The 22862-nt window shown below is 39.5% G+C and overlaps 2 protein-coding genes across 2 annotated transcripts in view; both read left to right on the top strand.

Moving 5' to 3' along the window:
• The window catches only part of LOC134804475 (uncharacterized), a 60785-nt gene extending 59818 nt beyond the window's left edge, over window positions 1-967 (top strand). Inside the window, exon 2 of the mRNA XM_063777523.1 lies at window positions 730-967. The gene's annotated coding sequence lies outside the window, so the exon portion shown is untranslated. The remainder of the gene's footprint in view (window positions 1-729) is intronic.
• Window positions 1-11604, top strand: part of LOC134804455 (EF-hand domain-containing protein 1-like) — a 68753-nt gene extending 57149 nt beyond the window's left edge. The window contains exons 11-16 of the mRNA XM_063777496.1: window positions 2467-2689; window positions 3930-4090; window positions 6408-6616; window positions 6741-6948; window positions 9447-9599; window positions 11263-11604. Of these exons, the coding sequence (XP_063633566.1) occupies window positions 2467-2689; window positions 3930-4090; window positions 6408-6616; window positions 6741-6948; window positions 9447-9599; window positions 11263-11538 (1230 nt within the window). The 3' untranslated portion in view covers window positions 11539-11604. The remainder of the gene's footprint in view (window positions 1-2466; window positions 2690-3929; window positions 4091-6407; window positions 6617-6740; window positions 6949-9446; window positions 9600-11262) is intronic.
• The last annotated feature ends 11258 nt before the right edge of the window (window positions 11605-22862 follow it).

Genomic DNA, 22862 nt, shown 5'->3' on the forward strand with positions numbered 1-22862 from the left:
TAGTACGTTTTCTATTGGGAAGTATGGGAAGTAGTATGACATTTTGGGCCAGATTGAACTCCGTGTCAGAGGGGGGGGGGGGGGGGGGGGGCAAAGTACAAAGCTCCCGGCGCTCAGAAAAAAAATCTAGTGGATGTGTTTGGACCTTTCAGTCAAATTTGGTGTCGTTTTCAGGTAACTAGATGATGCCCGATTCATTTCCCATACCAGTTTTTTAGGGTTCCGGAGCAAAATATGACGCAATCCTTAAAATAATAAATTTTTAGTAGTAACGAAATGCAATCAAACCCTCATATTTTCATATTTTTTTATGATACTTGATTTATAAAAAATACTATCTGAAAGCCCATTTAATGCAAATTATAAAAACATTAACATTAAATATAAATTTGACTATTTTCGATGTAAAATAAAATATTGAAAGTACTGCGACTTTCGCCAACTCAGCGTATGGGATGGCAAAAAGACCATAGAAGATCCACTTAATATTATTCTAGCTACGCCCTGCGGTATTACCCGCGGTAAAGAAGTAGCCTATGTGTTAATTCAGGCTGTCAGAGATTGAACTCTGTGTCAGAAGGGGGGGGGGGGGGGGGAGGGGGGGGGGGGGAAGTACAAAGCTCCCGACGCTCAGAAAAAAAAAATCTGGTGGATTAGTTTGGACCTTTTAGTCAAGTTTGGTATCGTTTTCAGGTAACTAGATGATGCCCGATTCATTCCCCATACCAGTTTTTTAGGGTTCCGTAGCAAAATATGACGCAATCCTTAAAATATTATAAACTTTTAGTAGTAATGAAATGCAATCAAACCCCTATATTTTCATATTTTTGTATGAAACTTGATTTATAAAAAATACTGTCTGAAAGCCCATTTAATGCAGATTATAAAAACATTAACAGTAAATATAAATTTGACTATTCTCAATGTAAAATAAAATATTGAAAATACTGCGACGTTCGCCAGCTCAGCGTATGGGATGGCAAAAAGACCATAGAAGATCCACTTAATATTATTCTAGCTACGCCCTGCGGTGTTACCCGCGGTAAAGAAGTATCCTATGTGTTAATTCAGGCTGTCAGCTACTTTCATACCAAATTTTATCAAAATTGGTCAAGCCACTTAAGCGTGAAGAAGTAACAAATACACACACTCACAAACTTTCGCTTTATAATATTAATCATCTTCAATTTATAAATAAAGTCAGGTAGAGTCGGACCAAAAAAGTCTGCAGCGGATTTGATAGCCCCCGCAGTGCAAGTGTCATTTATACATCATAATTTCATAGAAGTTTGACGTTTAAAGTAACACTTCCACTGCGTGGGCTATCAAATCCGCTGCAGACTATTCTTGGTCTAACTCTAAGATTGTTAAAATAAAGACAATAATAAAACGTTTGTGAAAGTTTTATATACATCTCCCTCCACAGTTACATAGCTCGGTACATTCGAGCTGGCGTTTAAAGCAATTGCACCTGGAACTGCAAGATTTCTTGCGCCGACACCTTATCAATTCTAGGCATGCTTGAGCAGCCATATAGGACTTTGGGTCCACAGTGGTACCCAAGCATCTTCTTCTTTCTGCCAACCCCATTCAGATGGACAAGGAATAATTTGCGTTTTCTTTAGGTACTGCCCCCAAATATGAACAGCCTGTAAAACTGCTCTTAAGTGTTCTTTGAGGGCAGCTTCTGTAGGAGGCAAATTTTCGATTTGTCTGTCCTTTTTTGTAAATAAATGCTTGCGACACTCATTTATTTTCACAGAGAGGCATGATCTGAAAAACAAATAGACTAGTTAATAAAAAATTAAAGTTCTGGATTAAACAGTATCTTTTAAATATCGGACCGAGCGACGCCCGCACGCCTCCCGCAAAAATCGAGTAGGTACGTGCAATAATTATTTTATTTCATATGGAAAATACTCAAATGTATATTAAATATTAATATTTTTTAAATCTGCTTTCGTGCAGTATTTTTTATAAACCAAGTTTAATACTAAAATATAAAACTATACGGGTTTGTTTGCGTTTTGTCACTACTAAAAGTTTATTATTTTAAGGATTGCGTCATATTTTGCTACGGAACCCTAAAAAACTGGTATGGGGGATGAATCCGGCATCATCTAGTTACCTGAAAACGACACCAAACTTGACTGAAAGGTCCAAAAAATCCGCCAGATTTTTTTTCTGAGCGCCGGTAGCGTTGTACTTTAAGCCCAGCCCCCCGCCCCCAGACACGGAGCTCAATTTGGCTACCGGGCGTTTTGGACTCAGGTGGACATGTATAATACCCATACCAAATGGCATTGCTGTACCCTAAAATGTATACCTCTCCATACAAGCATGCCCAATAGAAAACGTACTACAAGTGGAAATCCGCGATCTCTGCCTTGCCTACCCCTCCGGCAGATAGACGTGATTATATGTAATACCTAATCGAAAATAATGGGGGTATAAAAATTACTTCAGTACCTCCGGTACCTGTGCGAGCTGGAGTGGGTCCATCCAGAGGACAAAGGGCGCCAGTTTGTGCTATCTTACAGCCTGGCCGATGGCAAGATCAAGATCGGAGAAATCCCGCGCCGGAACTCTGGCATAAGGGAGGGAAAGTTCCTTAAGGCCATGCACTTGCAGACACCTGAATCGGACCCCAGTTTTCCCACCTACTATACCCCGGAACGATTTTATATTGGTAAGTCTTAGCGAATATAAATATTAAACGACACACTTAACTGACCTATTAAAATAGTGTTAACAAATAAACGGTTAACTATAAAAGCAATAGGTTAAGGTACCTACAACTTAGTGATTGCTGCTTATTACGTACCTACTAGTGATTATTTTAAACTGGTTCTTTACATCTCATTTTATAGCAGTGAATTATATGGTATATTTTTTTGCTAATTATGAAGCTGTTTATTTTTTTGTAATTTAGTTAATTATACTATAAAGTAAAAATATAAAATAAAATAATATCGATAAATATGAAATTTTTTGAGTTTTCTCATTTTTATTGCAATGTACTTAGTAACTTTTTGAACAGTACAATTTGATAATATTTGTTGACCGTCGTCTACAATGCCACAAATGAAGTTCAGTTTCATAACTTTATGCATTTAAGAACATCATCTAACGAATAAGCTATTCCAATAAACTGGAATTTATCTTGGGTAGTTAGGAAGTCTCTCCAATCTAACCTATGACAAAGGTTTTTCTATGGAAGACAAATCTCTGTAAAAATGGCAAATATACAAAAGTAGAAATTCCATGAAACTACCACAAAGTGAAGTCAAATAAAAAAAGTTTTATATAGAACGAAAAATAATTTAATAATGTATTAATTCGCTTATCATACTTTTAGAAAAAACGATGTGTATGAGAAATACCTTATAATTTCCTTCAAAAGACACTGTTCAAAAAGTGTCATGAGAGATGTAATATAAAAGGCGAAAACTCTAATTAACCCTTTTGTATTAAATACGAGTGTATTTAATTGTAAAGAATGGTATCTACAGATCACTATAGAAATGAACTGCTTACAAATTATTACAAAATAAAATGAAAAATCCACATAATGTGCTGCTACTTTTTTTCCGGACCACTCCTTAGTACTTAGATAATCTCGGTGCATGATCTTATCCCGCGTTACTGTTGCATCTATCGGCATTCATGCAGATTTTTATTTATTTTAGTTCTCTGTTAGTGTAACTGCTGAGTTTGTTGTTTTGTACTGTAGTTGGTCACAATAACGCGGGTAATGGGTCTAATAACGCCGTCTAAATACCTAAATATGATTTATATAGGTATTATTAGATGTGATATTGCCTAGTTTGCTTGGGAATTTATTTAAAAAATACGACAGATTACCTAATGTTCTACAAGAATAGCTACAGATTATTTAAGTATGAAGGTGGTTATCATGAATGTCACAGGCGCCATTGTACCGGTGTTCAAGCACCGGTTCAAGATCGTCGGCTGCGACTTGTTCGTGTACCGGTACATGAGCGCCAACGCCGAGAAGTTCCCGCAGGAGGTGATAGACAACGTGCGCAACTACCACTTGCGCGAGGGTAACCTAAAGGACGAACTACAGGTCAGTATTAAACAATTCTGTGTTTTCGACATATAAGGTTAATTTGGGTTATTCCCACTAGTTACCACCAAGTTCTTACCAGTGGTAACTACTGGGAATTTTTTTCCCACCTTTTACCACTGGTAACTACTGGGAAAAAAATCCCACTAGTTACCACCAACTCAGCTTGGTAAAAAAAATATACCGGTAAAACTGTTTTAATATTTTTGATCACTTTTAAAGCAGTTTACTGAATCACTAACTGACACATAATTATTTATTACAGCACGCTACATTTATACGATACTATTTATACTATTTTTATTAGTATTTAATTCTAACAATACTTTGGCGGTAACTACTGGGAAAAAACTTCCCACCTTTTACCAGTGGTAACTACTCGGAATAAAAATTCCCAGTAGTTACCAGTGGTAAAAGGCGGGAAAAAAATTCCCAGTATTTACCACTGGTAAGAACTTGGTGGTAACTAGTGAGAATAATCCGTTAATTTTAAGTTTCATCTGGGCTGTAGGAAAGGTTGTATAACTACCTACATAGTATGTGACCTTATTTAACCCTATACCTCCTTAAAAAGTGGAAACTATAGCTAATAATGTGCCTATGCTAGGTAGGGGAAACTGTTGTACCTTGGACATGGTTTTAACTCGAACAAATGGCAATATTTCCACATTGCCACGGTTATTGTTATTATTAAGTATAAAAAACAAGCTATCAACCAAACTTAAGAGCGGCCGGTAACTGAAGAAAAAAAATAAAATATAAATTGTGTTATGAAAAGTCAGTATTTCGAACTTTACGTCAAGGATGATTATTTCATATTTTGCTAATAGATAATAAAACTTAATACAATAAGTTAAAGTAAAGTTAATTAGCTACTCGATGGTAGGATCATTTCAGCCTAATCTCAATTGAAAGTGCTATTACGAAGCTTACATGTCCAAAAAGTTCTTTGTTGTACCTCGGACACCGAAAATATGTTGTACCTTGGTCCGTACAATGCTACTACTGTAAATATATTTTTTAAACTTAATGTTTCATATTTGCCGTATTTCTAATTATTAGTTATCTGCGTTATGAGTTACCAAGCAATCAATCTTAGATATAATGCCTAAAATGTTTTAGGCAAAAATTAAAAATGACCATTGCAAAGTATATTTTTCTAAGGAAATTGTACTAGAAAAATCTATTCAATGGCGTAAATATGCTAAAAATATCTGTGATTTCATATATAAATTTATGATTTCTATGATTATATTATAAATTTATTAATTAAAATTATCATGTCCGAGGTACAACGGGAAATGACCAAGGTACATCAGGAGTGTTGTTCCTTGGACACTTTTCCCTTTTTTTTTCGTCAACCTATCTCATCAACATAAATAAACTAATCTTTAAATTTTATATCGTATTAGATAGTTTATTAATGAATCTTATAATCATACGTCGGACTCCAGCGGGCATTTTCGTGGCATGTCAGAATGATAGGTAAGGTTCGCAAATCAATCAATTCACTTTCGAGTATTTGTACTTAGTATTTCGTACCTAGTATTTATAATGTGAAATTCCAAATATCATAGCAACTAACTGCGTTATTTATAAACGTACTTGGACTACACATAAGTCAATATGGCGAAAAAGTTCGTTTGGCTTTATCCGTCACTCAGACAATTGCAGCTGTGAGAAAGGAACAAAACAAATGAGTTAACTGGGCATAATTAACTATGTTATAAATACTAGGTACATTATAATACTAGGTACATTATAATACTCGTAAGTTAAGATTTTTTTGTAAACCTTACCTTGCCCTCAAACTGCCCCCTATAGTCCGACGTTTGCTTATAATATTCGGATAAACAATAATTCTGCAGCCTTTAGTTTTTTTTCTAAAATTCACAAAAGAAAAAACTGTCCGAGATAGAACAGCTTCCCCTATAGGTCACGCAATTTTTTTTCCAGTTCATTGCGCTGGTTAAGTATTTAATTTTGAGACTGAGTGATAGTTTTTAGAAACATGCGACTGAGATGGTAGCCTCGCTTTATGGAGGTTGGTCGCTTAAAAATTAATTATAATGCCATGAGTGCCGTGACGATGAGGGCTTGTCCGAAGGCGAAATATGAGGGAACCTGTATTTTAATTTAGAAATAACGATATATGTATTTAGGTACTATTTACCCATCGCGGGACAATGGTGTACCGTGCATTTGAGAAAAGGAGGAGCCGAAGGCAACACGTAGAAGACCTTTTGACACTTTAATAAAATGTTAGGAGTAGAATACACCACCAAACATAACGATAATTATTCGGCATGTTTTCCAGAACGCCATACGTGAGGGTGAAGCGGCAGCGAGGCGCGCTGAGCTTTTAAAACAAGGCCGGTCGGCGGTAGCAGAACCCAACGCCATGGAGCGCTGCCTGGCCGCGCTCGACGTGGTGGAGGGCTCGACGACACCGCCGAGGCCCCCCACGCCTCCGCAAAACACCGACCACCTGTCTTACGAGGATAGCCTCAGAGCTACCCGCCTCAGGTAAACTACAGTATGATACATAGTAGGTACCCCAATAGGGGCCGTACGTGTTGGAGGGTCTGCCATCAAACGGGAGGCGATGACTAAATTTACCACCACACTTAGAAATTCGGTTTATTTTCAGCAAACCGACATGCGACGAAGTAATGCCCCTAAAGGGTATATTGAAGTCGGGCGCCGCGCGCGACGACCAGCAGAAGGTGGTGTGCTTCAGCGGGGCCGCGGCTGGTGAGCACCGGGAGCCTGCGCGCCCCGCCTACCCGCAGTACCCGCCCGGGGGACAGCCGCACTACAATGACGACCCAGACTATTGCGAACGATACAAGATGCCGGTAAATCTCTTTTCACATCACCTAATCAGAAAATGGATTTTTCTTCCCTGCTAGGAGGGATCAAAGTGGCACTTTTCTGTTCAAGGACATTTCCTTGCCAGTATAAAATATTAATATAATTAACTATGGACATCGTATGTACAGCATGGCAAAAAAGAGTAGAAATTAAAAAGTGGCAACACTGTAGTGTCAACACTAAGATTTTTTTATTTTTCTCATAGTTGATGTGAAAAGCGGTATGTGTCACACGGTATCAAAATTATTTCGTCTTGGGCGTTAACACTTGAATCCCTCATACGCTCAGGATTCAATGTACGCCCTTGACGGAAATATATCTAATAATATTTTGATCCCTTGTAACACAAACTACTATACCATTATTTTCACAAGCAACTTATTTTGCTTCGATTAAGACGATATATTACTGGACGACCGCTTCTCTATACAAACGTTAGTCCCACTTTTCCTCCCTGGATATCAACATTATGGAAAATATTATCTTCGTTTGACTTTTTTCGATTATTTGATGAATATAAGTGTTAGGAGCGAAAAACAAATACCTATCTACCATTTTTTTTAACTAATAATTCTCGTAGTAATGAATTAAAAAATCGAAAAAAAAATACAAATATAGGGGCATAGCTCTGTGGTAATATACCTACATCAAATTGTGTAAAAATATTTTCTAAAATGTTCTTATTTAGAGAAGAAAAAGATTACCTTTGTATGGACAAGCGATCAGATGACCTCGTTCTCTTTCCTCTTAAGCCAATCGACAGTTTTACTCCATTGCACTTGATTTGCAATGCCATTTTAAGCAATCGAAGATACCTGCTGTGTTATATGGCATCAAATATGAATCTCCTTCGACTTCTATAACTGGCCTATTAATCGTTTTCTTTGTCGTCAACCCATTTACGTCACAACCTCAGAAACAACCTTGACCGTCGCTTTAACATGTGTAAAGTTTCCCTGTGAAGTTTTAGCAGAGTTCAAAGGCAGTTTTAAAATAGATTCAGTAATTTACCGTGACATTTTAGGGAAGTAGGAGGCGAACCCCTATAATTAAAATATGATCCTAATGGACATCTATTTGACAGTGCATTTCGATCGCACCTCGATTAATGATGCGAGCAGAATACACAAAGTCTAAAATCAAATAAAGAACGTATTTTAAAAATGGGAATGCTGGTTTGCCATTCTCTGACCTTGGCAACGGCAACAAGCTGTGAACGTCGTTAATAACGACCTCCTTACAAATTATCAGCCATCGATCCAACCGCACCCGCCCGCGCGCTCCCAAGGCTTTCACTAACTTTTATCAAACTTGTAATATTAGCTCCACATCAACCTGGAAGTTAGGTATGCCTCTCACGGCGCATCAGCCGACATAATGTTTATAAATAAACTTCCATTTCCTTCCAACCATCAGAAGTACCATATCACTCAATTTAGATTTAAATACCTAATGGAGTTTCTTCTTATACTCGTAGCTAAAATAAGATCATCAATTTGAAACCGAACTAAAACAGTAGTAGAAACTATCTTGTTTATAATTACTTTATTAGCTTTTAATGCTTTGCCGATGTAATACCCTCACACTCGTTTTTTTATTTCTCATAATAATTATTTATTTGTTTTACAAGTAGGCATAACCTCTCGAGCTGATACCCGAGCAAGCGATAAATTCCAAAATTGAACCAAGAGCGTAGCAAGTTCGTAAATGGGAATCTTGAGCGTTGCGAGGGTTTGAAGGCACGAGGGTTAAACAAATTTTGCCACCGATGTTATTACCTAAATATTTATCATTCAAAATCATTATTTAAAAGTCAATTCTACCAGCCAACATAAGGAAACAACTCAAAATTTGCATTTGATTACTTTGCCCCACATGCGGATAAAATGAAACTTTCTCATCAGATTTTGAACAATCAAAAGAGCATTTACCAGCTGGTGTGGTGAAAAATAATATTAGCTTGGGCAAGAGAGCACCAACATTAGATTGGGAGCAATGCAATATTACCTATTCCGTAATTGGCCCGATTTTTATTATGTTATCGATTTTGAAGATTGAAGAACTCCTCATTCTATGCGGAATAAACACGAAATCCCAATTTGTGATAAAAAAAATCCGCTGTTCCGCGGAAACTTATTCGTAGGTAACTCAGGGGAAGATTTTGTAGGACAAACGGTAAAATTGAGCTTAGGTATATTGTACAGGATAGGGAACTATTCTATTCACCAAATTTTATCGAATTCTGACAAAAATGAAACAACGACAACAAAATAAAAATAGGCCCAATTAGTTTTTAACTATAAGATGGAGCATATGGAATAACTAAATCAGTAGTGTTGTTCCGGGTGCAGCATTGTATAAGTAAAATGGCACCTGTCTATGTGACGACTCACTCCCTTCGTCAACGTGTCCTTATGCGGTGTCTGTTTATTCTGCGTTTGGGTTGTAAGTATGTACTTAAACTTAGCTAACTGTTCCCCAGGATCACGCGGAGCGCGCTGCGCGGCGCGCCGCAGACGTGTGCGCGTACGAGGTGGTGCCCAGCGCGGCACAGGTCGGCGCGTTCGACGACGACGCCGACGACAAACCGCGCCTGCCCGGCTACCTTGGCACCTATGGCGTCGACTGCAAAGCGGTAAGCGGCGATTTTCAAAATAAAATGTAAAGTTGACGAAATATAAAGTGAGCCGACCTTGTTCTAACTTGTTCGAGAAATCGGCTCACTTTATATTTCGTCAACCTTACCATTCATCTCCCTAGCATTGTCCCCGCATTGATCATGATCACTCACGAAGCCTGGGGTCCGCTGGGCTCGCTTAACTATTAATTACAAAAATTGGCGGAACATACCAAGTGGTGTTTCCTAACTTACCTAATAGACGATGATTTATAACTTATAACGCTTTATAGGTGCTGTATGGACACCTTGACGATTAAATATTTAAGTTTAAAACTTGATTTTAAACTAAACTATATTTTGATGTTTTACAACAAGCACGTGTTTCCGGAAGTGCAGATGGTCTTATATGGTTTTTTCACTGCGGTGTAAAACGTCCTTTCACGTGAATATATTTTGTTAATATTCACTGAAGTGAATTGACGTAAATTATTAAAAAAATATTTTGTTGTACCAAACAACACCTCATTGTTTGTGACGTCTGTTTTCGGCCTTGAAAATAATAACATTTGACATGACGTATTCGTGTAGATACCTATTACAAATAATTTTATTTTATCAGTAAACGCCTTCACGTTTTTAAATATACTTTTATTATTTTTTTATCATAATCTATCTATTCACCATCAATTAAAAATAATCAAACAATCATGTATAAAGATGACGCCTACGACTACGAAAAATAGTTTTTATGAATCTTGTTGACTGTTGTTCAGTTATACCAACAGGGTGTCGTAAATATTTTCCTAACTTAATCAAGGTCACATTACGTTTATTTTTTTCCATACATATGTATATACAATATACTCATACAATTTTACATACATATATTGGTATGTACAGCAAGCTGCAGAGAAAATTCAATTCAACTTCTAATAAAAAAAGCATAACACTTTGCACATAATAATCAATCGGCGTAATTGAAATATGCGTAACATTATTAACTATAACTTTACTGTCACAAAATGAATTAATTTAGCATAATTTAATAAAGCTACCGAATTGGATGGATCAGGGCAAAACCAACTCGATTAGGTTAGGTTCAGAAGGCTAGCCTTCGCCTTAGCATTCGATGGCAGATTTATTTCTAACAGCCCTATAATACATATACATAATCACATCCTAATTAACTCCTCAGATCTAATTAAATAAATAAAACAATATATACAATCAAAATTACTTTTATCAGTACCTATAACTTGTAAATAGAACCTATACCTATAAATCCGTTAGATGGAAAAAAACCGTACGTCAGTCAAAACTAAATTTAAATTGGCTGCAATTGCTTCCAAATACCGCTTTTTGGTCACGTAACAATATTATTTCTTCTTATTTTTATATTTATACCATTTAATAATTATGCAAAGTAACGTTATGCTCTTTTATCCCAAGTTATCCTTATAAAAAATTACGTTATGCGCATTAACATTATGCGTACTCACTTATGCGTAATAATGTTAAGCGATTTAAAAGTTATACGTAATATATGTTATGTCAATTTGTATTAGGCGTATTACGTTATGCGAATTAATATAGACCCGGGAAATATATATCCCTTAGCCTGGTAAAGAACATGCAGTGTATATGCGCCCTAAAGCAAAGCGTTATGCGACTCTTTCAGATACCTGAGTACATGAAGTTAGCACCGGATGCTTACGAGCGAGTGAAGGCGATGCGTCGAGATATTCCGGAGATATCGCCGGCAGCGGTCCGCGTGGCGGAGCACCCGCGGGTGCCGACGCCGCCAGTGGAGACTTGCCGGGCCCCGCCGGCCGCCGCGGACCCCTGCGCGCCGCGCCAGCCAGAAGACGTAGCCTTCTCGTGCCCGCACGTCGAACCTAAAATGCCCTGCTGCGATCCCGACAAAAGGGACAAAACGGTGGTCACTCGCCTGTAACTGCACACATCAGCGAATCTAGTCTGATGTATGGACGTTTTCATAATAAATGCACCAGTATTCTTATCCACGTTATTTATCCGTGATATATCTAAGTTTATATTATAGGGATAGTCAAATGTTTACGCATATGACTAATAAGAGTTGTCACACGCTCGATTTGTTTTAAATCAACAGAGCGTGCACATCTAGACACACGTAGATTTATGGGGTCAATCGCGGACGGTCTAGAACGCAAAATGACTACAGTATGATTTTGTCTATATCGCTATTAGTCTACATCGCAAACGATCTAGAACGCAAAATGCCCACTTTTTATATCACAACATTTTACATAGGTAGGTTAGGTTCGTTAGGTATCTTCAAATGGCCGAAGGCCAAACAGCACAGAATAGGAGCCCCGCGGAAGCCGGGCTACGTCGCCATTGCTATAAAGTTAAGATAAAACGGAAAAAATAATGTGGGCATTTTGCGTTCTAGACCGTTTGCGATGTAGACTAATAGCGATATAGACAAAATATTACACTAGTCATTTTGCGTTCTAGACCATCCGCGAATAACCCGATTTATGCATTCCTGGGTGACATAATATAGCATGCCACGTGGACCACATGGTCTGCGCTGCGTTCTTTAACGCATCGCACAGAACGACTGCCGTCGTGGTAAACGATGTTGTGTGGGGTCGAGTTTATACGTGAACAAGAGGCCAATAGGGGGTATTACTGCAATGTTCTGCCGTCAGAGTGCAGCACTAAGCTAGCTAGTAAACCATAGATTAACTTATACAAGTTTTCACAGACAATAAAATATAACATTGAGCATCAAGGCGGTTTGTTAACAAGGGCCTACCGGGAAACGCGAAATAAGAAATTTAGTTATCTGCCTCTATATCGCTCGAATATGCAAGAGTGATAGCAGGAGATCTAAGGTCCCGTTTTCTAAGGGGACCTTGCATTTTGGAGACAAAGCAAACCGCTTGGAACAGGTGTTCCTGGGGGTGACCTGAGCTGATTAAGCCCGGTTGCCAAGAGGTTCCCCCCAGCAGGTGGGCAGGGGAGGGGGGAGAAAAGTGCCTCCGGCGCGCCTCACTCTAAGCTTAATATCTGCATACATCTCGCAAATATATCAAGTTTGGTGTCATTTTCGTATAATTCAAGGATTTAGAATTCATTTCTGTGATTAAATTTTCACTCACCCATACAAAAAATTCGAAAAATTCAAAATTCCAAAAAAATCTTTAGATTTTTTTTTCCAAAATTCTCTACAAAATGTATACTATGAGGATTTGCTCTAGAAAAAAAAATACCTGTGAATAGCCCAGTTATCCTACTATACAGAATAGTAAACTTGTCAAACATTTTTTTTCATAACTCTGTTAAAAAAAATTTTTTTGTGTCGCGCGGCGTACCTGCATTGTAAGAGCGGTATGCAACGTTTAGGATTTTTAAGTATGTTTAGATGATTTCTGATAAGTTGTTATTCTTCTGGTGGTAGATTACATTAATAAATGACTTCTGGACGTGATATATATACATATATAAATTAAATATATAAATAAAGATGTTGGGAATACTTTCGCTAATAGAGTTAAGTATTATAAATGTGATAAAATTAACATAGGAGATGTTTGACAAAAAATGCGGGTTAAAATAAGATATATATTGTTCGTAATTGCCATTACATGCCCATCATGGGACTGTGCATTTTAGGTTTTTTTAACGCTGTTGCACCTCCTTACGCATTTTGTTTTGCAGCGGCAACGATTAAGCTCTAAACAAGCAACAGCCGCCGCAGGTAGGCTTGTCTATATGGGCTCCCAATAACCATGTTGTTTGGACCAGCCCCAGTCAGCAGGGCATGGTGGCTGTTCCTGAGGGGCTATAATCTGTCCCCAAACATAGACCAAATCCTACACCGGAACATGCGACACAACTGAAAACCGCCGTGTCGCCGAAATAATTTTCAACCAGGTTGACAAGGTGCAGAAAACCCTAGAGGAAAAGCAAACCGCTCTATGTGCGTTCCTTGATGTTGAAGGTGCTTTCGACAATACGCACAAAGACCATACTCAATGGTATGAAATTAGAGGGAGTAGACGAAACCACCAGATGGGTACATAGCATGCTCTCGAACAGAGTAGCCACTCTATATATAGAGCATGAATTTTATACCACTAAAGGGTGCCTACAAGGAGGCGTTTTATCCCCACAATTATGGACCCTAGCAGTGGACCAACTTCTTACAATCATGTCAGGCCAAGACTTTGATACACAAGGATATGCCGACCTTGTAGTCATCGTCAAAGGCCCTTGCCTCAACACAATATCCAAACTAATGCAAGGAGCTCTAAACACAATATTCAAATGGTGTAGAGAAAATGACTTGTCCATTAATCCGAGCAAGACTGTAATAGCCATTTAACCATTCACAAGGAAACGGAAGCTCGATAAACTCACAAAACCAAGACTTAATGGACAAATAATATCGTTCTCGGCAGAGGTCAAGTATCTAGGGGTCACCTTCGACCAAAAGTTAACTTGGAACCCTCACCTGAGAAACATTATACAAAAAGCGAAAATGACCATGTGGTCATGCTGTCGAATGGCAGGAGCAAGATGGGGCTTAAGACCCAAATTGCTATGTGGTTATACACAGCGGTAGTGAGGCCAATTGTCACCTACGCCTCCGCAGTCTGGTGTAACAAAACCAGCCAAAAGACAGCAATAGACACTCTAAACAGCCTGCAACGCACGGCTTGTTTAACAGTAACAGGCGCCTACTCCTCGACACCGGGAGCGGCCCTAGATGCACTGCTGGACATCATACCACTCCACTTGCAGGTGCAAAAGGAGACCAAGCAGTTCGTCTACAGAATATACACGCTAAACAGGCAAAAATGGCGCTCTCAGGCATTAACCAATCTAAAGGCCTGGGTTTTCGCGAATAGAACCCCTAGCATGCCCACTGATGACACGCACACCAAATGACATCTCACCAAACTGTACACAGTAGAAATACCTCCTAGAGACAAATGGGTCAACAACCAAATGTACGTCGAAGAGGGAAGCCACATCTGGTATACAGATGGTTCCAAGAAAGGCAATGATGTAGGATGTGGGATCTATGGTGAGAGATCTAAGCTCAGAGCTAGCGTCAGCATGGGCACACTGGCCTCAATCTTCCAGGCAGAAGTCTTCGCCATCAACAAATGTGCGGAGATCAACCTGGATAGAAACCTAAGACACCAGCATATCTACATCAACTCAGACAGCCAGGCTGCTCCGCTGGCACTAGAATCCCTTGAGTCAAACTCAAAACTAGTCCAGAACTGTAAAACAAACCTAAATGCACTGGCTTACTCCAACAAAGTTACACTTAGATTGGTACCAGGGCACTCCGACATTAACGGAAACTAAGAAGCGGACGAACTTGCTAGAAAGGGCGCAGACACACCCCTGGACGGCCCAGAACCCTTCTGTGGAAGCACAAAACGAGATGCATATTCTCTGCTCAGCAACTTAGAAAAAACGAGAGCAATCGATTGGTGGAAGTTCGTTAAAGGACAAGAACACTCGAAAGCTCTGATCAAAGGGTTCAACAGCAAAACTGCTAAGGAGCTTTTAAGACTCAAAAGGCACAAAACCTGCGCGGTGACCAGAATACTGACTGGACACTGCAAGTTGAACAAACATATGTTTCAAATTGGCAAGAAACAAGATGCAACATGCAGGTTCTGTCAGGAGTCAGAGGAGACTGCAATGCACATTCTCTGTTCTTGTGGACTACTAATGTCAACAAGGAGTACCTACCTAGGGCGACACGTAGTGCAACCCTATGAGGTACAAAACATTACGGCCCAAAGAAATTGGAACTTTCTGGATGCAACGGGCATTAGTAATGAACTTAAAGGGCCGTCACAATAGATCAATGCTGGTCAATGCGACACTCAAAGGCCCACAACACCACAATAATAATAATAATGTCCCGCGGGGGCAGCTTGTGGCGAGCTGACGGTGAGTGGCGACACCGCGGACCCCTATTCCAGAGGGCCCTGTCATCTGGCCCTCGTCTCTGTGCTTGCCTTGATTGGCCGGCCAGAATGGAGAAGCAAAAGCGGGACCTATGCTCCAGGTTGGAAGTGTAAAATGTCATAACGCCGGCGGCCTGCTGAACGGATTACCGGGATCTGGCTACCGCAGACTCACCTCTCGACAACCTCACAGCCACTCCAAAGTGTTGCTCTGTTGTCGCACTGTGCGTGCGGCCATTGCGGGGCCCACTCAATGAGTTGGCGAGTCACCACCTGCCCTTTACAATTTTGAGACTGATTGTCACGGCAGATGTCCGCTAGTCTCTCCCATAGCCCATTATCCAGTCCATCCAACTTTCAAATCTATAGCCCATGACCTTAGTTCCCATCGCAGCACAAAAGTGCTGCACTGCAATAGTCTTTCCACCTGGCGGGGACCATCTCCGGATGTATCACATTGTGCGTTCGGGGATAGTATCCACCACATGTATCCCTTGCTTTTAGATTAAAGTGCCTTAAAGGGCCTCTGCGCTGTTGGCTTCGGCCCCACGTACGCCTCCCAAAGGTCCGAGACCCCATGGTCCCGAGATATGGAAAATACATACAAATAATAATGTTAATTTTATCACATTTATAATACTTAACTCTGTTGGCGAAAGTTTTCCCAACATCTTTACTTATATATTTAATTTATATTTGTATATACATCACGTCCAGAAGTAATTTATTAATGTAATCTACAACCAGAAGAATAACAACTTATCAGAAATCATCTAAACATATTTAAAAATCCTAAACGCTGCATACCGCTCTTACAATGCAGGTACGCCGCGCGACACAAAGCATTTTTTTTTAACAGAGTTATGAAAAAAAAATGTTTGACAAGTTTACTATTCTGTATAGTAGGATAACTGGGCTATTCACAGGTATTTTTTTTCTAGAGCAAATCCTCATAGTTTAAATTTTTTAGAGGATTTACGAAAAAAAAATTAAAAGATTTTTTTTGAATTTTGAATTTCTCGAATTTTTTGTATGGGTGAGTGAAAATTTAGTCACAGAAATGAATTCTTCATCCTCGAATTACACGAAAAAGACACCAAACTTGATATAGTTGCGAGATGTATGCAGATATAAAGCTTAGAGTGAGGCGCGCCGGAGGCACTATTTCCCCCCCTCCCCTGCCCACCAGCTGGGGGGAACCTCTTGGCAACCGGGCTTAATCAGCTCAGATCACCCCCAGGAACACCTGTTCCAAGCGGTTTGCTTTGTCTCCAAAATGCAAGGTGGTGGACCTTAGATCTCCTGCTATGATAGGTTATTAGATAACAAAGTTTCGATTTTCTTGTTTTGCGGTAGACCTCTAGATTGTGATGGATAGTGGTAGTGGCGTAGCGCTACGCAGAGTTTTGCGTAATATTCCCTATTCAAACTTACATTTTATTTGACATCAAAATGATGTCATTTTGTTATCATTCCCCGTGCGTCTCGCTTGCACCAATACATGTAAGTATAGTCGAGTTCATAAATATGTATACATTTTTTAACCTTATTGCAATCATAGTCTAATAAAACATGGTCTTCTCTTCCCAGAGTGACACAAGCCTACGTCACAATAATATTGCCACTTTGTATAGCGCTATTGCATACTATTATATAGCGCTGTCGCATGATGACGTAGGCTTGTGTCAGTCACGTGGTCGGAAGAGAGTACCAGGCGGAGTATATTATTATACCATGATTGCAATGGAGATGATGGAGTGAAGACATGTATACACATTTATAAACTGGAATGTACGGACAAGTAAGGGCGAAAAGCATGCGGGAATGATAACTATAAGACATAAGTATGTAGTAACAATGGCATATACCCGTCCAGTTCCCTTTGTGCGTGGACGCTGTCTCCTAAAACTAAAAACGTGTTGTTACAGACGTAAATATTTTTTTAAAGCGAGGTTATGAAATGAAATATAATTTATTTATTATCATAAAATATATTTTCATATTATTACTTACAAGATTACATCGACAATAACAATATTAATTTAAACTTAAAATTAAGGTGCGTACCTATATGCAGTGTTGGGCATTCAAGAATAAAATCATTATTTGAATATGAATTCGTAGGAATAAAATCATCACGATTTTATTCCCGTCAAAAATATTCAAATAATTTTGGTCGGGAATAATTCGTATGAGAAAAAATTGAATGAGAATAACTTATTCTTAATCAAATAAATATAATCATGATTTTTATTCGAAATAATATTCGACGAATGAAAATCAAGTCTGGGTACCTTATAGGTACTAATTACATATGGTTAGGTAGATTTAATAGTAGTTAGTCTCTTGTCTAATTTATACCTATTTTATGGAATAAAATCCTACAAATTGACCGTCGCATAGTTTCAGTAACCGTATTATTTTTAATTTAATAACTATATCATTAGATTCAATTTAGCTGGTCTAGGGGCCTAGCCAACATGCCAATCGCTTGCGCTCCAACAACGAAGAGCTTTCTGTCTCTATCACTCTTACATATTAGTGCGATAGAGAGACAGAAATAGCGTTTCGTTGTCATAACGCAAACGTTTGGCATGTCGGCTACGCTCCCAAGGTGTCTAGCTAAGATGTCAATTTTTGTTTTTAATTTAATAACCAAATCATTAACCAAATCATCAAAACGTTTGGCATGTCGGCTACGCTCCGCACCTTGGGAGCGTAGCCGACATGCCAAACGTTTGCGCTACGACAACGAAAGGCTATCTCTGTCTCTCTATCGCACTAATATGTAAGAGTGATAGAGACAGAAAGCGCTTCGTTGTTGGAGCGCAAGCTATTGGCATGTTGGCTAGGACCCCAGAACAGCTAAATTTACCTAATGTTTTGTTTATTAAATTAAAAACAAAAATTGACATCTTGGCTAGGCACCTTGGGTGCGTAGCCAATATGCCAATCGTTTGCGCTACGACAACGAAACGCTATCTCTATATCGCACTAATATGTAAGAGTGATAAGAGAGAGAGACTATACGCAACTCTACGGAGCGTTAACGTTTGGCATGTTGGCTAAGCACTCTGATCGGATGATAGAATTAGATAGACAGTGTATAGCAGAACTTTTCAATGGGTACTGACTACTGACTGTACCTAAACTGAAGTAACAAATATCAAATCAATCCGACTTTTAAATAGAAGGGTGAAAATCAACTTACACAATATAACGGATTGTACTACAAAAATTAACTTAATTCTAAATAACATTTTAATTGAATAAAACCTTATTTAGAATAGTCCCACTTCTAGAATAATTATTCTGTTTTTTATTCCGCATTTAAAATAAAAGTCACATGATTTATTCTCCTTAATTTTATTCTAAAATAACTAGTGCAAGAATTATTCTAATTCAAATCGAATTAAATAAGAACAAAATTTCTGTTTTTATTCCTATTCTTATTCAAGTTAATTTTTGCCCAACTCTGCCTATATGTAAAAAAGAAATAGGTCTTCTCGTATGTAGCAGTGAAGTATTCGGATTGGGAATTTCTTACATAACGTAAGTTATGAAATTAATAAGTTTGATTAATCCTATCTGCTTAAAGTTTTCAATGTCAAGTCATTTATTGTATGTGTTTTCTTAAACTGTACACAACTGCATGTAAGAGGTAGGTACTTAAGTTTTTTTACCTACAATTGTACAGATCTGCAAAAGCACCGCAAATGCGCCAGTTTGCGAAAGGCTCGATAATTGTTCGCGTACATTACGCAATACATATACCCATACCTATTACCGTGCGTGTGAGAGGGCCTGTCACTGTGTTACCACTGTTACCTACATAGACGACTTACGGCTCGGCCACGACATTGCGCGACTTGCGACGGCGATAGCGATAACCATAGGTTGGAGCGAGACACAGCGATCGGACCTTTCGTTCCCAACTATGGTTGTCACTGCTGCCGTCGCCAGTCGCGTAATGTCGTGGCCGAGCCGTTAAACTTGTCATTGACACATGACGCTAGTCGCTAATAAAGCTGTCTTGCTCTTTGGATAAGGATCCGCACACCGCTTCGGTGTACAAACGGGACATCGATAATCGCTATAAACGTGCATAGTGCTGTCTCGCTCACACACCGGAGCGGCCTGCGTCAGTGTGATAACCGCGTAAAGTGCTGGCCCCTGCAATGTACGCACGCTCCCCACAGCACGCGTGTAGCGTTCGAATCTCTCTCTCTGCAAATGAGCTCTCTAATAGCGGCGCAATTACCAGATATGGACGCACCTTTAGGATAATACAATAGTAACGAAAACCGACCTACTAAACAGTAGGTTCAAAAAAAGGGTCACAGCCTTTTTTCATCTTATACCATAAACTACTTTTACAGTACATATGGTCCTATTTTCCCGCACTAGTGCGTAAAATAGCACTTTTCGTGCGTATGTCAAAAGTTTAAAGGGCCATATGTACTGTAAAACGTTGTACGATACACGTGCGAATTTGCTCTTTTCCGCACTTGTATCGTAAATAACTATTACAGTACATATGGTGCTACTTTACCGCCCTTGGGCGTGATCAAGGACAATAAGTGCCTATGTTAAAAAATTAAAGGGCCATATGTACTGTTAAACGTTGTAGGTACCTACAATACACGTGCGAAAAGGCAATTCGCAACTCGTGTCGATTTAAAACACTCCCTTCGGGCGTGTTTCATTTTATCGCCACTCGTTGCGAATTTCCTACTTTTCGCATTTGTATCGTAATCTACTATTACAGTACATATGGTCCTACTTTCCCGCACTAGTGCGGGAAAAAGCACTTTCCGTGCATATGACAAAAGTTTAAAGGGCCATATGTACTGTAAAACGTTGTAAACGTTATACGAAACACGTGCGAATAGGTAATTCGCAACTCCCTTCGGTCGTGTTTTAATTTATCGCCACTCTTTTCGAATTTCTTTTTGTCCGCACTTGTATCGTAAATAACTATAATGAACGAGCTATTTACTTTGTACAGTCGACATCAAAGAGATATACAGGGTGATCAATCCAAATGGGTCAGTACGGAGAAGTCAGAAACTATGAGAGATAGCGAAATCTGTTCTTAGGAACCATGGCTTCGATTTTAGATTTAATAATAATGGCATTCAATTTTTTTTTAATTCTATCATACATAACCGGGATTCGAACCTGGTCAATATTCTTGTTGTTTGTTTGTATGGCAACTTTTAAACGATGCGTGAAGGTGGGGGGTGCTCGACCAAATATCATAGAGGGCCCCGAGACAAAACAAACTACATTAAAAAACATCAAAATGGCCGACTTTTTTTTAATTTTTTCAAGTTGGTCCGAGTGCGCTGAGATTTGGCATGCGGCGAGCCTGGGGGCCCAAGATTACCATGTCAAAAAAAAAATGTTGGAAAAATCCAAAATGGCGGCGGACACGGGCAAAGTCAAATTTCCAAGTAGGTTAAGCGAGCCCGAAGGGCGAGATTCAGGCCGGGAGGCCGAAGGCCGACCCCGGCGGAAGGCCGAAGGCCCGGAACCTCCACCCCGACTCCCAAAACGCGAGACCGAAGGCCGAGCTGCGTGAAAGCGGTGCTTCCAAGCGTTCTACCAAGTCAACTGTCTTGATGAGCGAAGCCGGCGGGCCGAATGCCCGACGGCGAAGCATCGAGGCTTGCGAAGGCCGAAGGCCGAGTTCCGCGTAGGGCCGAAGGCCCGAAGCGTCACACGAGAGGGGGAAGTTGGAGCTTAAACACGACCCAACACTTTTCCTATTAGTAGTCGCGTTTTGGGAGTCGGGGTGGAGGCTCCGGGCCTTCGGCCCTCCGCCAGGGTCGGCCTTCGGCCTGCCGGCCTGAAGCTCGCCCTTCGGGCTCGCTTAACCTACTTGGAAATTTAACTTTGCCCGTGTCCGCCGCCATTTTGGATTTTTCCAAAAAATTGTTTTGACATGGTAATTTTGGGCTCCCAGGCTCGCCTCATGCCAAATTTCAGCGCGCTCGGACTAACTTGAAAATATTAAAAAAAAAGTCGGCCATTTTGATTTTTTTTAATGTAGTTTGTTTTGTCTCGGGGCCCTCTATGATATTTGGTCGAGCACCCCCCACCTATCGCGCATCGTTTAAAACTTGCCATACAGACAAGTACTACACGCGATTACATAAAGAATATTGACCCGGTTCGAATCCCGGCTATGTATGATAGATTAAAAAAAAATTGAATGCCATTATTATTAAATCTAAAATCGACGCCATGGTTCCTAAGAACAGATTTCGCTATCTCTTATAGTTTCTGACTTCTCCATACTGACCCATTTGGATTGATCACCCTGTATACATTTTTAGCCTTATTCTTATTACAAAGGAGTAAAGTGCAAAAGTGTAAACAAATCTTTGACGTCGACTTTAGTGTCAGCTAAGTTATTGGCAGCTTACAAGTTGTACGCAGAGAAGTGCAGATAAAAACTAGAGCAGAAACAACACAAAAGATATAGATTTTAATGGAAACTTGTACATTCAGTATATAAATATGTACTTATAGTAAAGTGAGCGACTCTATAAACACTCAGTCATATAAACACGAAATTCAAAATAGCGTCCAAATTTATTGCCACACCTTTGATACCATAGGAACTAGCATGTGTTGCGATGTATTTGACGACCCTTCGGCCGCGTATGTAATCGGAGTTTTGTAACCAGTTACCTAAGAAGAAAAAATTATCCTCATAGGATACTGGTATCCAAGTGATATATTTTTTTTCACGTAACCGAGTTACAACCTAGGAAAACTTCCTAATGATTACGAGAAAGTAGTTTATATTCCTCGTAGGTAACTGCTTGAAAGATAGATAGGTATGGTATTATCAACCTCTTTTGATATCATGGCAGTTGTAGAACCGCTCATAAATCATAGGTAAGACGCGAATTCGCGTCCGTGGCATTACGTTCAAACTCTTGAGGTCGCGATATCGCGTCCGCGGCATTACGTTCGAGTTCTTGAGGACGTGATATCGTGTCTGCGGCATTAAGTTGAGGTTTTTGAAGACGCAATATCGAAGAATATATTTTATTGCAAGTAATGCCAGTTTCACACGAGGGCAGAGCAGTGGGGCAGAACAGTAGGCAGCACGGTACTGCTACAACCGGGCATAACTTTGCAACTCAAATATAATGAACTAAGCGTAGATTAACTCCTAATACTTTCTGTTGCCCTGGTACTTTTCACTCTTTTCTCACCACGAAATTCGTCACTTATTCCACACCATGTCTTCAATTACAAAAAAAATATATGGTATAGG

Source organism: Cydia splendana, chromosome Z (genome assembly GCF_910591565.1).
Source record: "Cydia splendana chromosome Z, ilCydSple1.2, whole genome shotgun sequence".
In the NCBI taxonomy this organism is placed as follows: Eukaryota; Metazoa; Arthropoda; class Insecta; order Lepidoptera; family Tortricidae; genus Cydia; species Cydia splendana.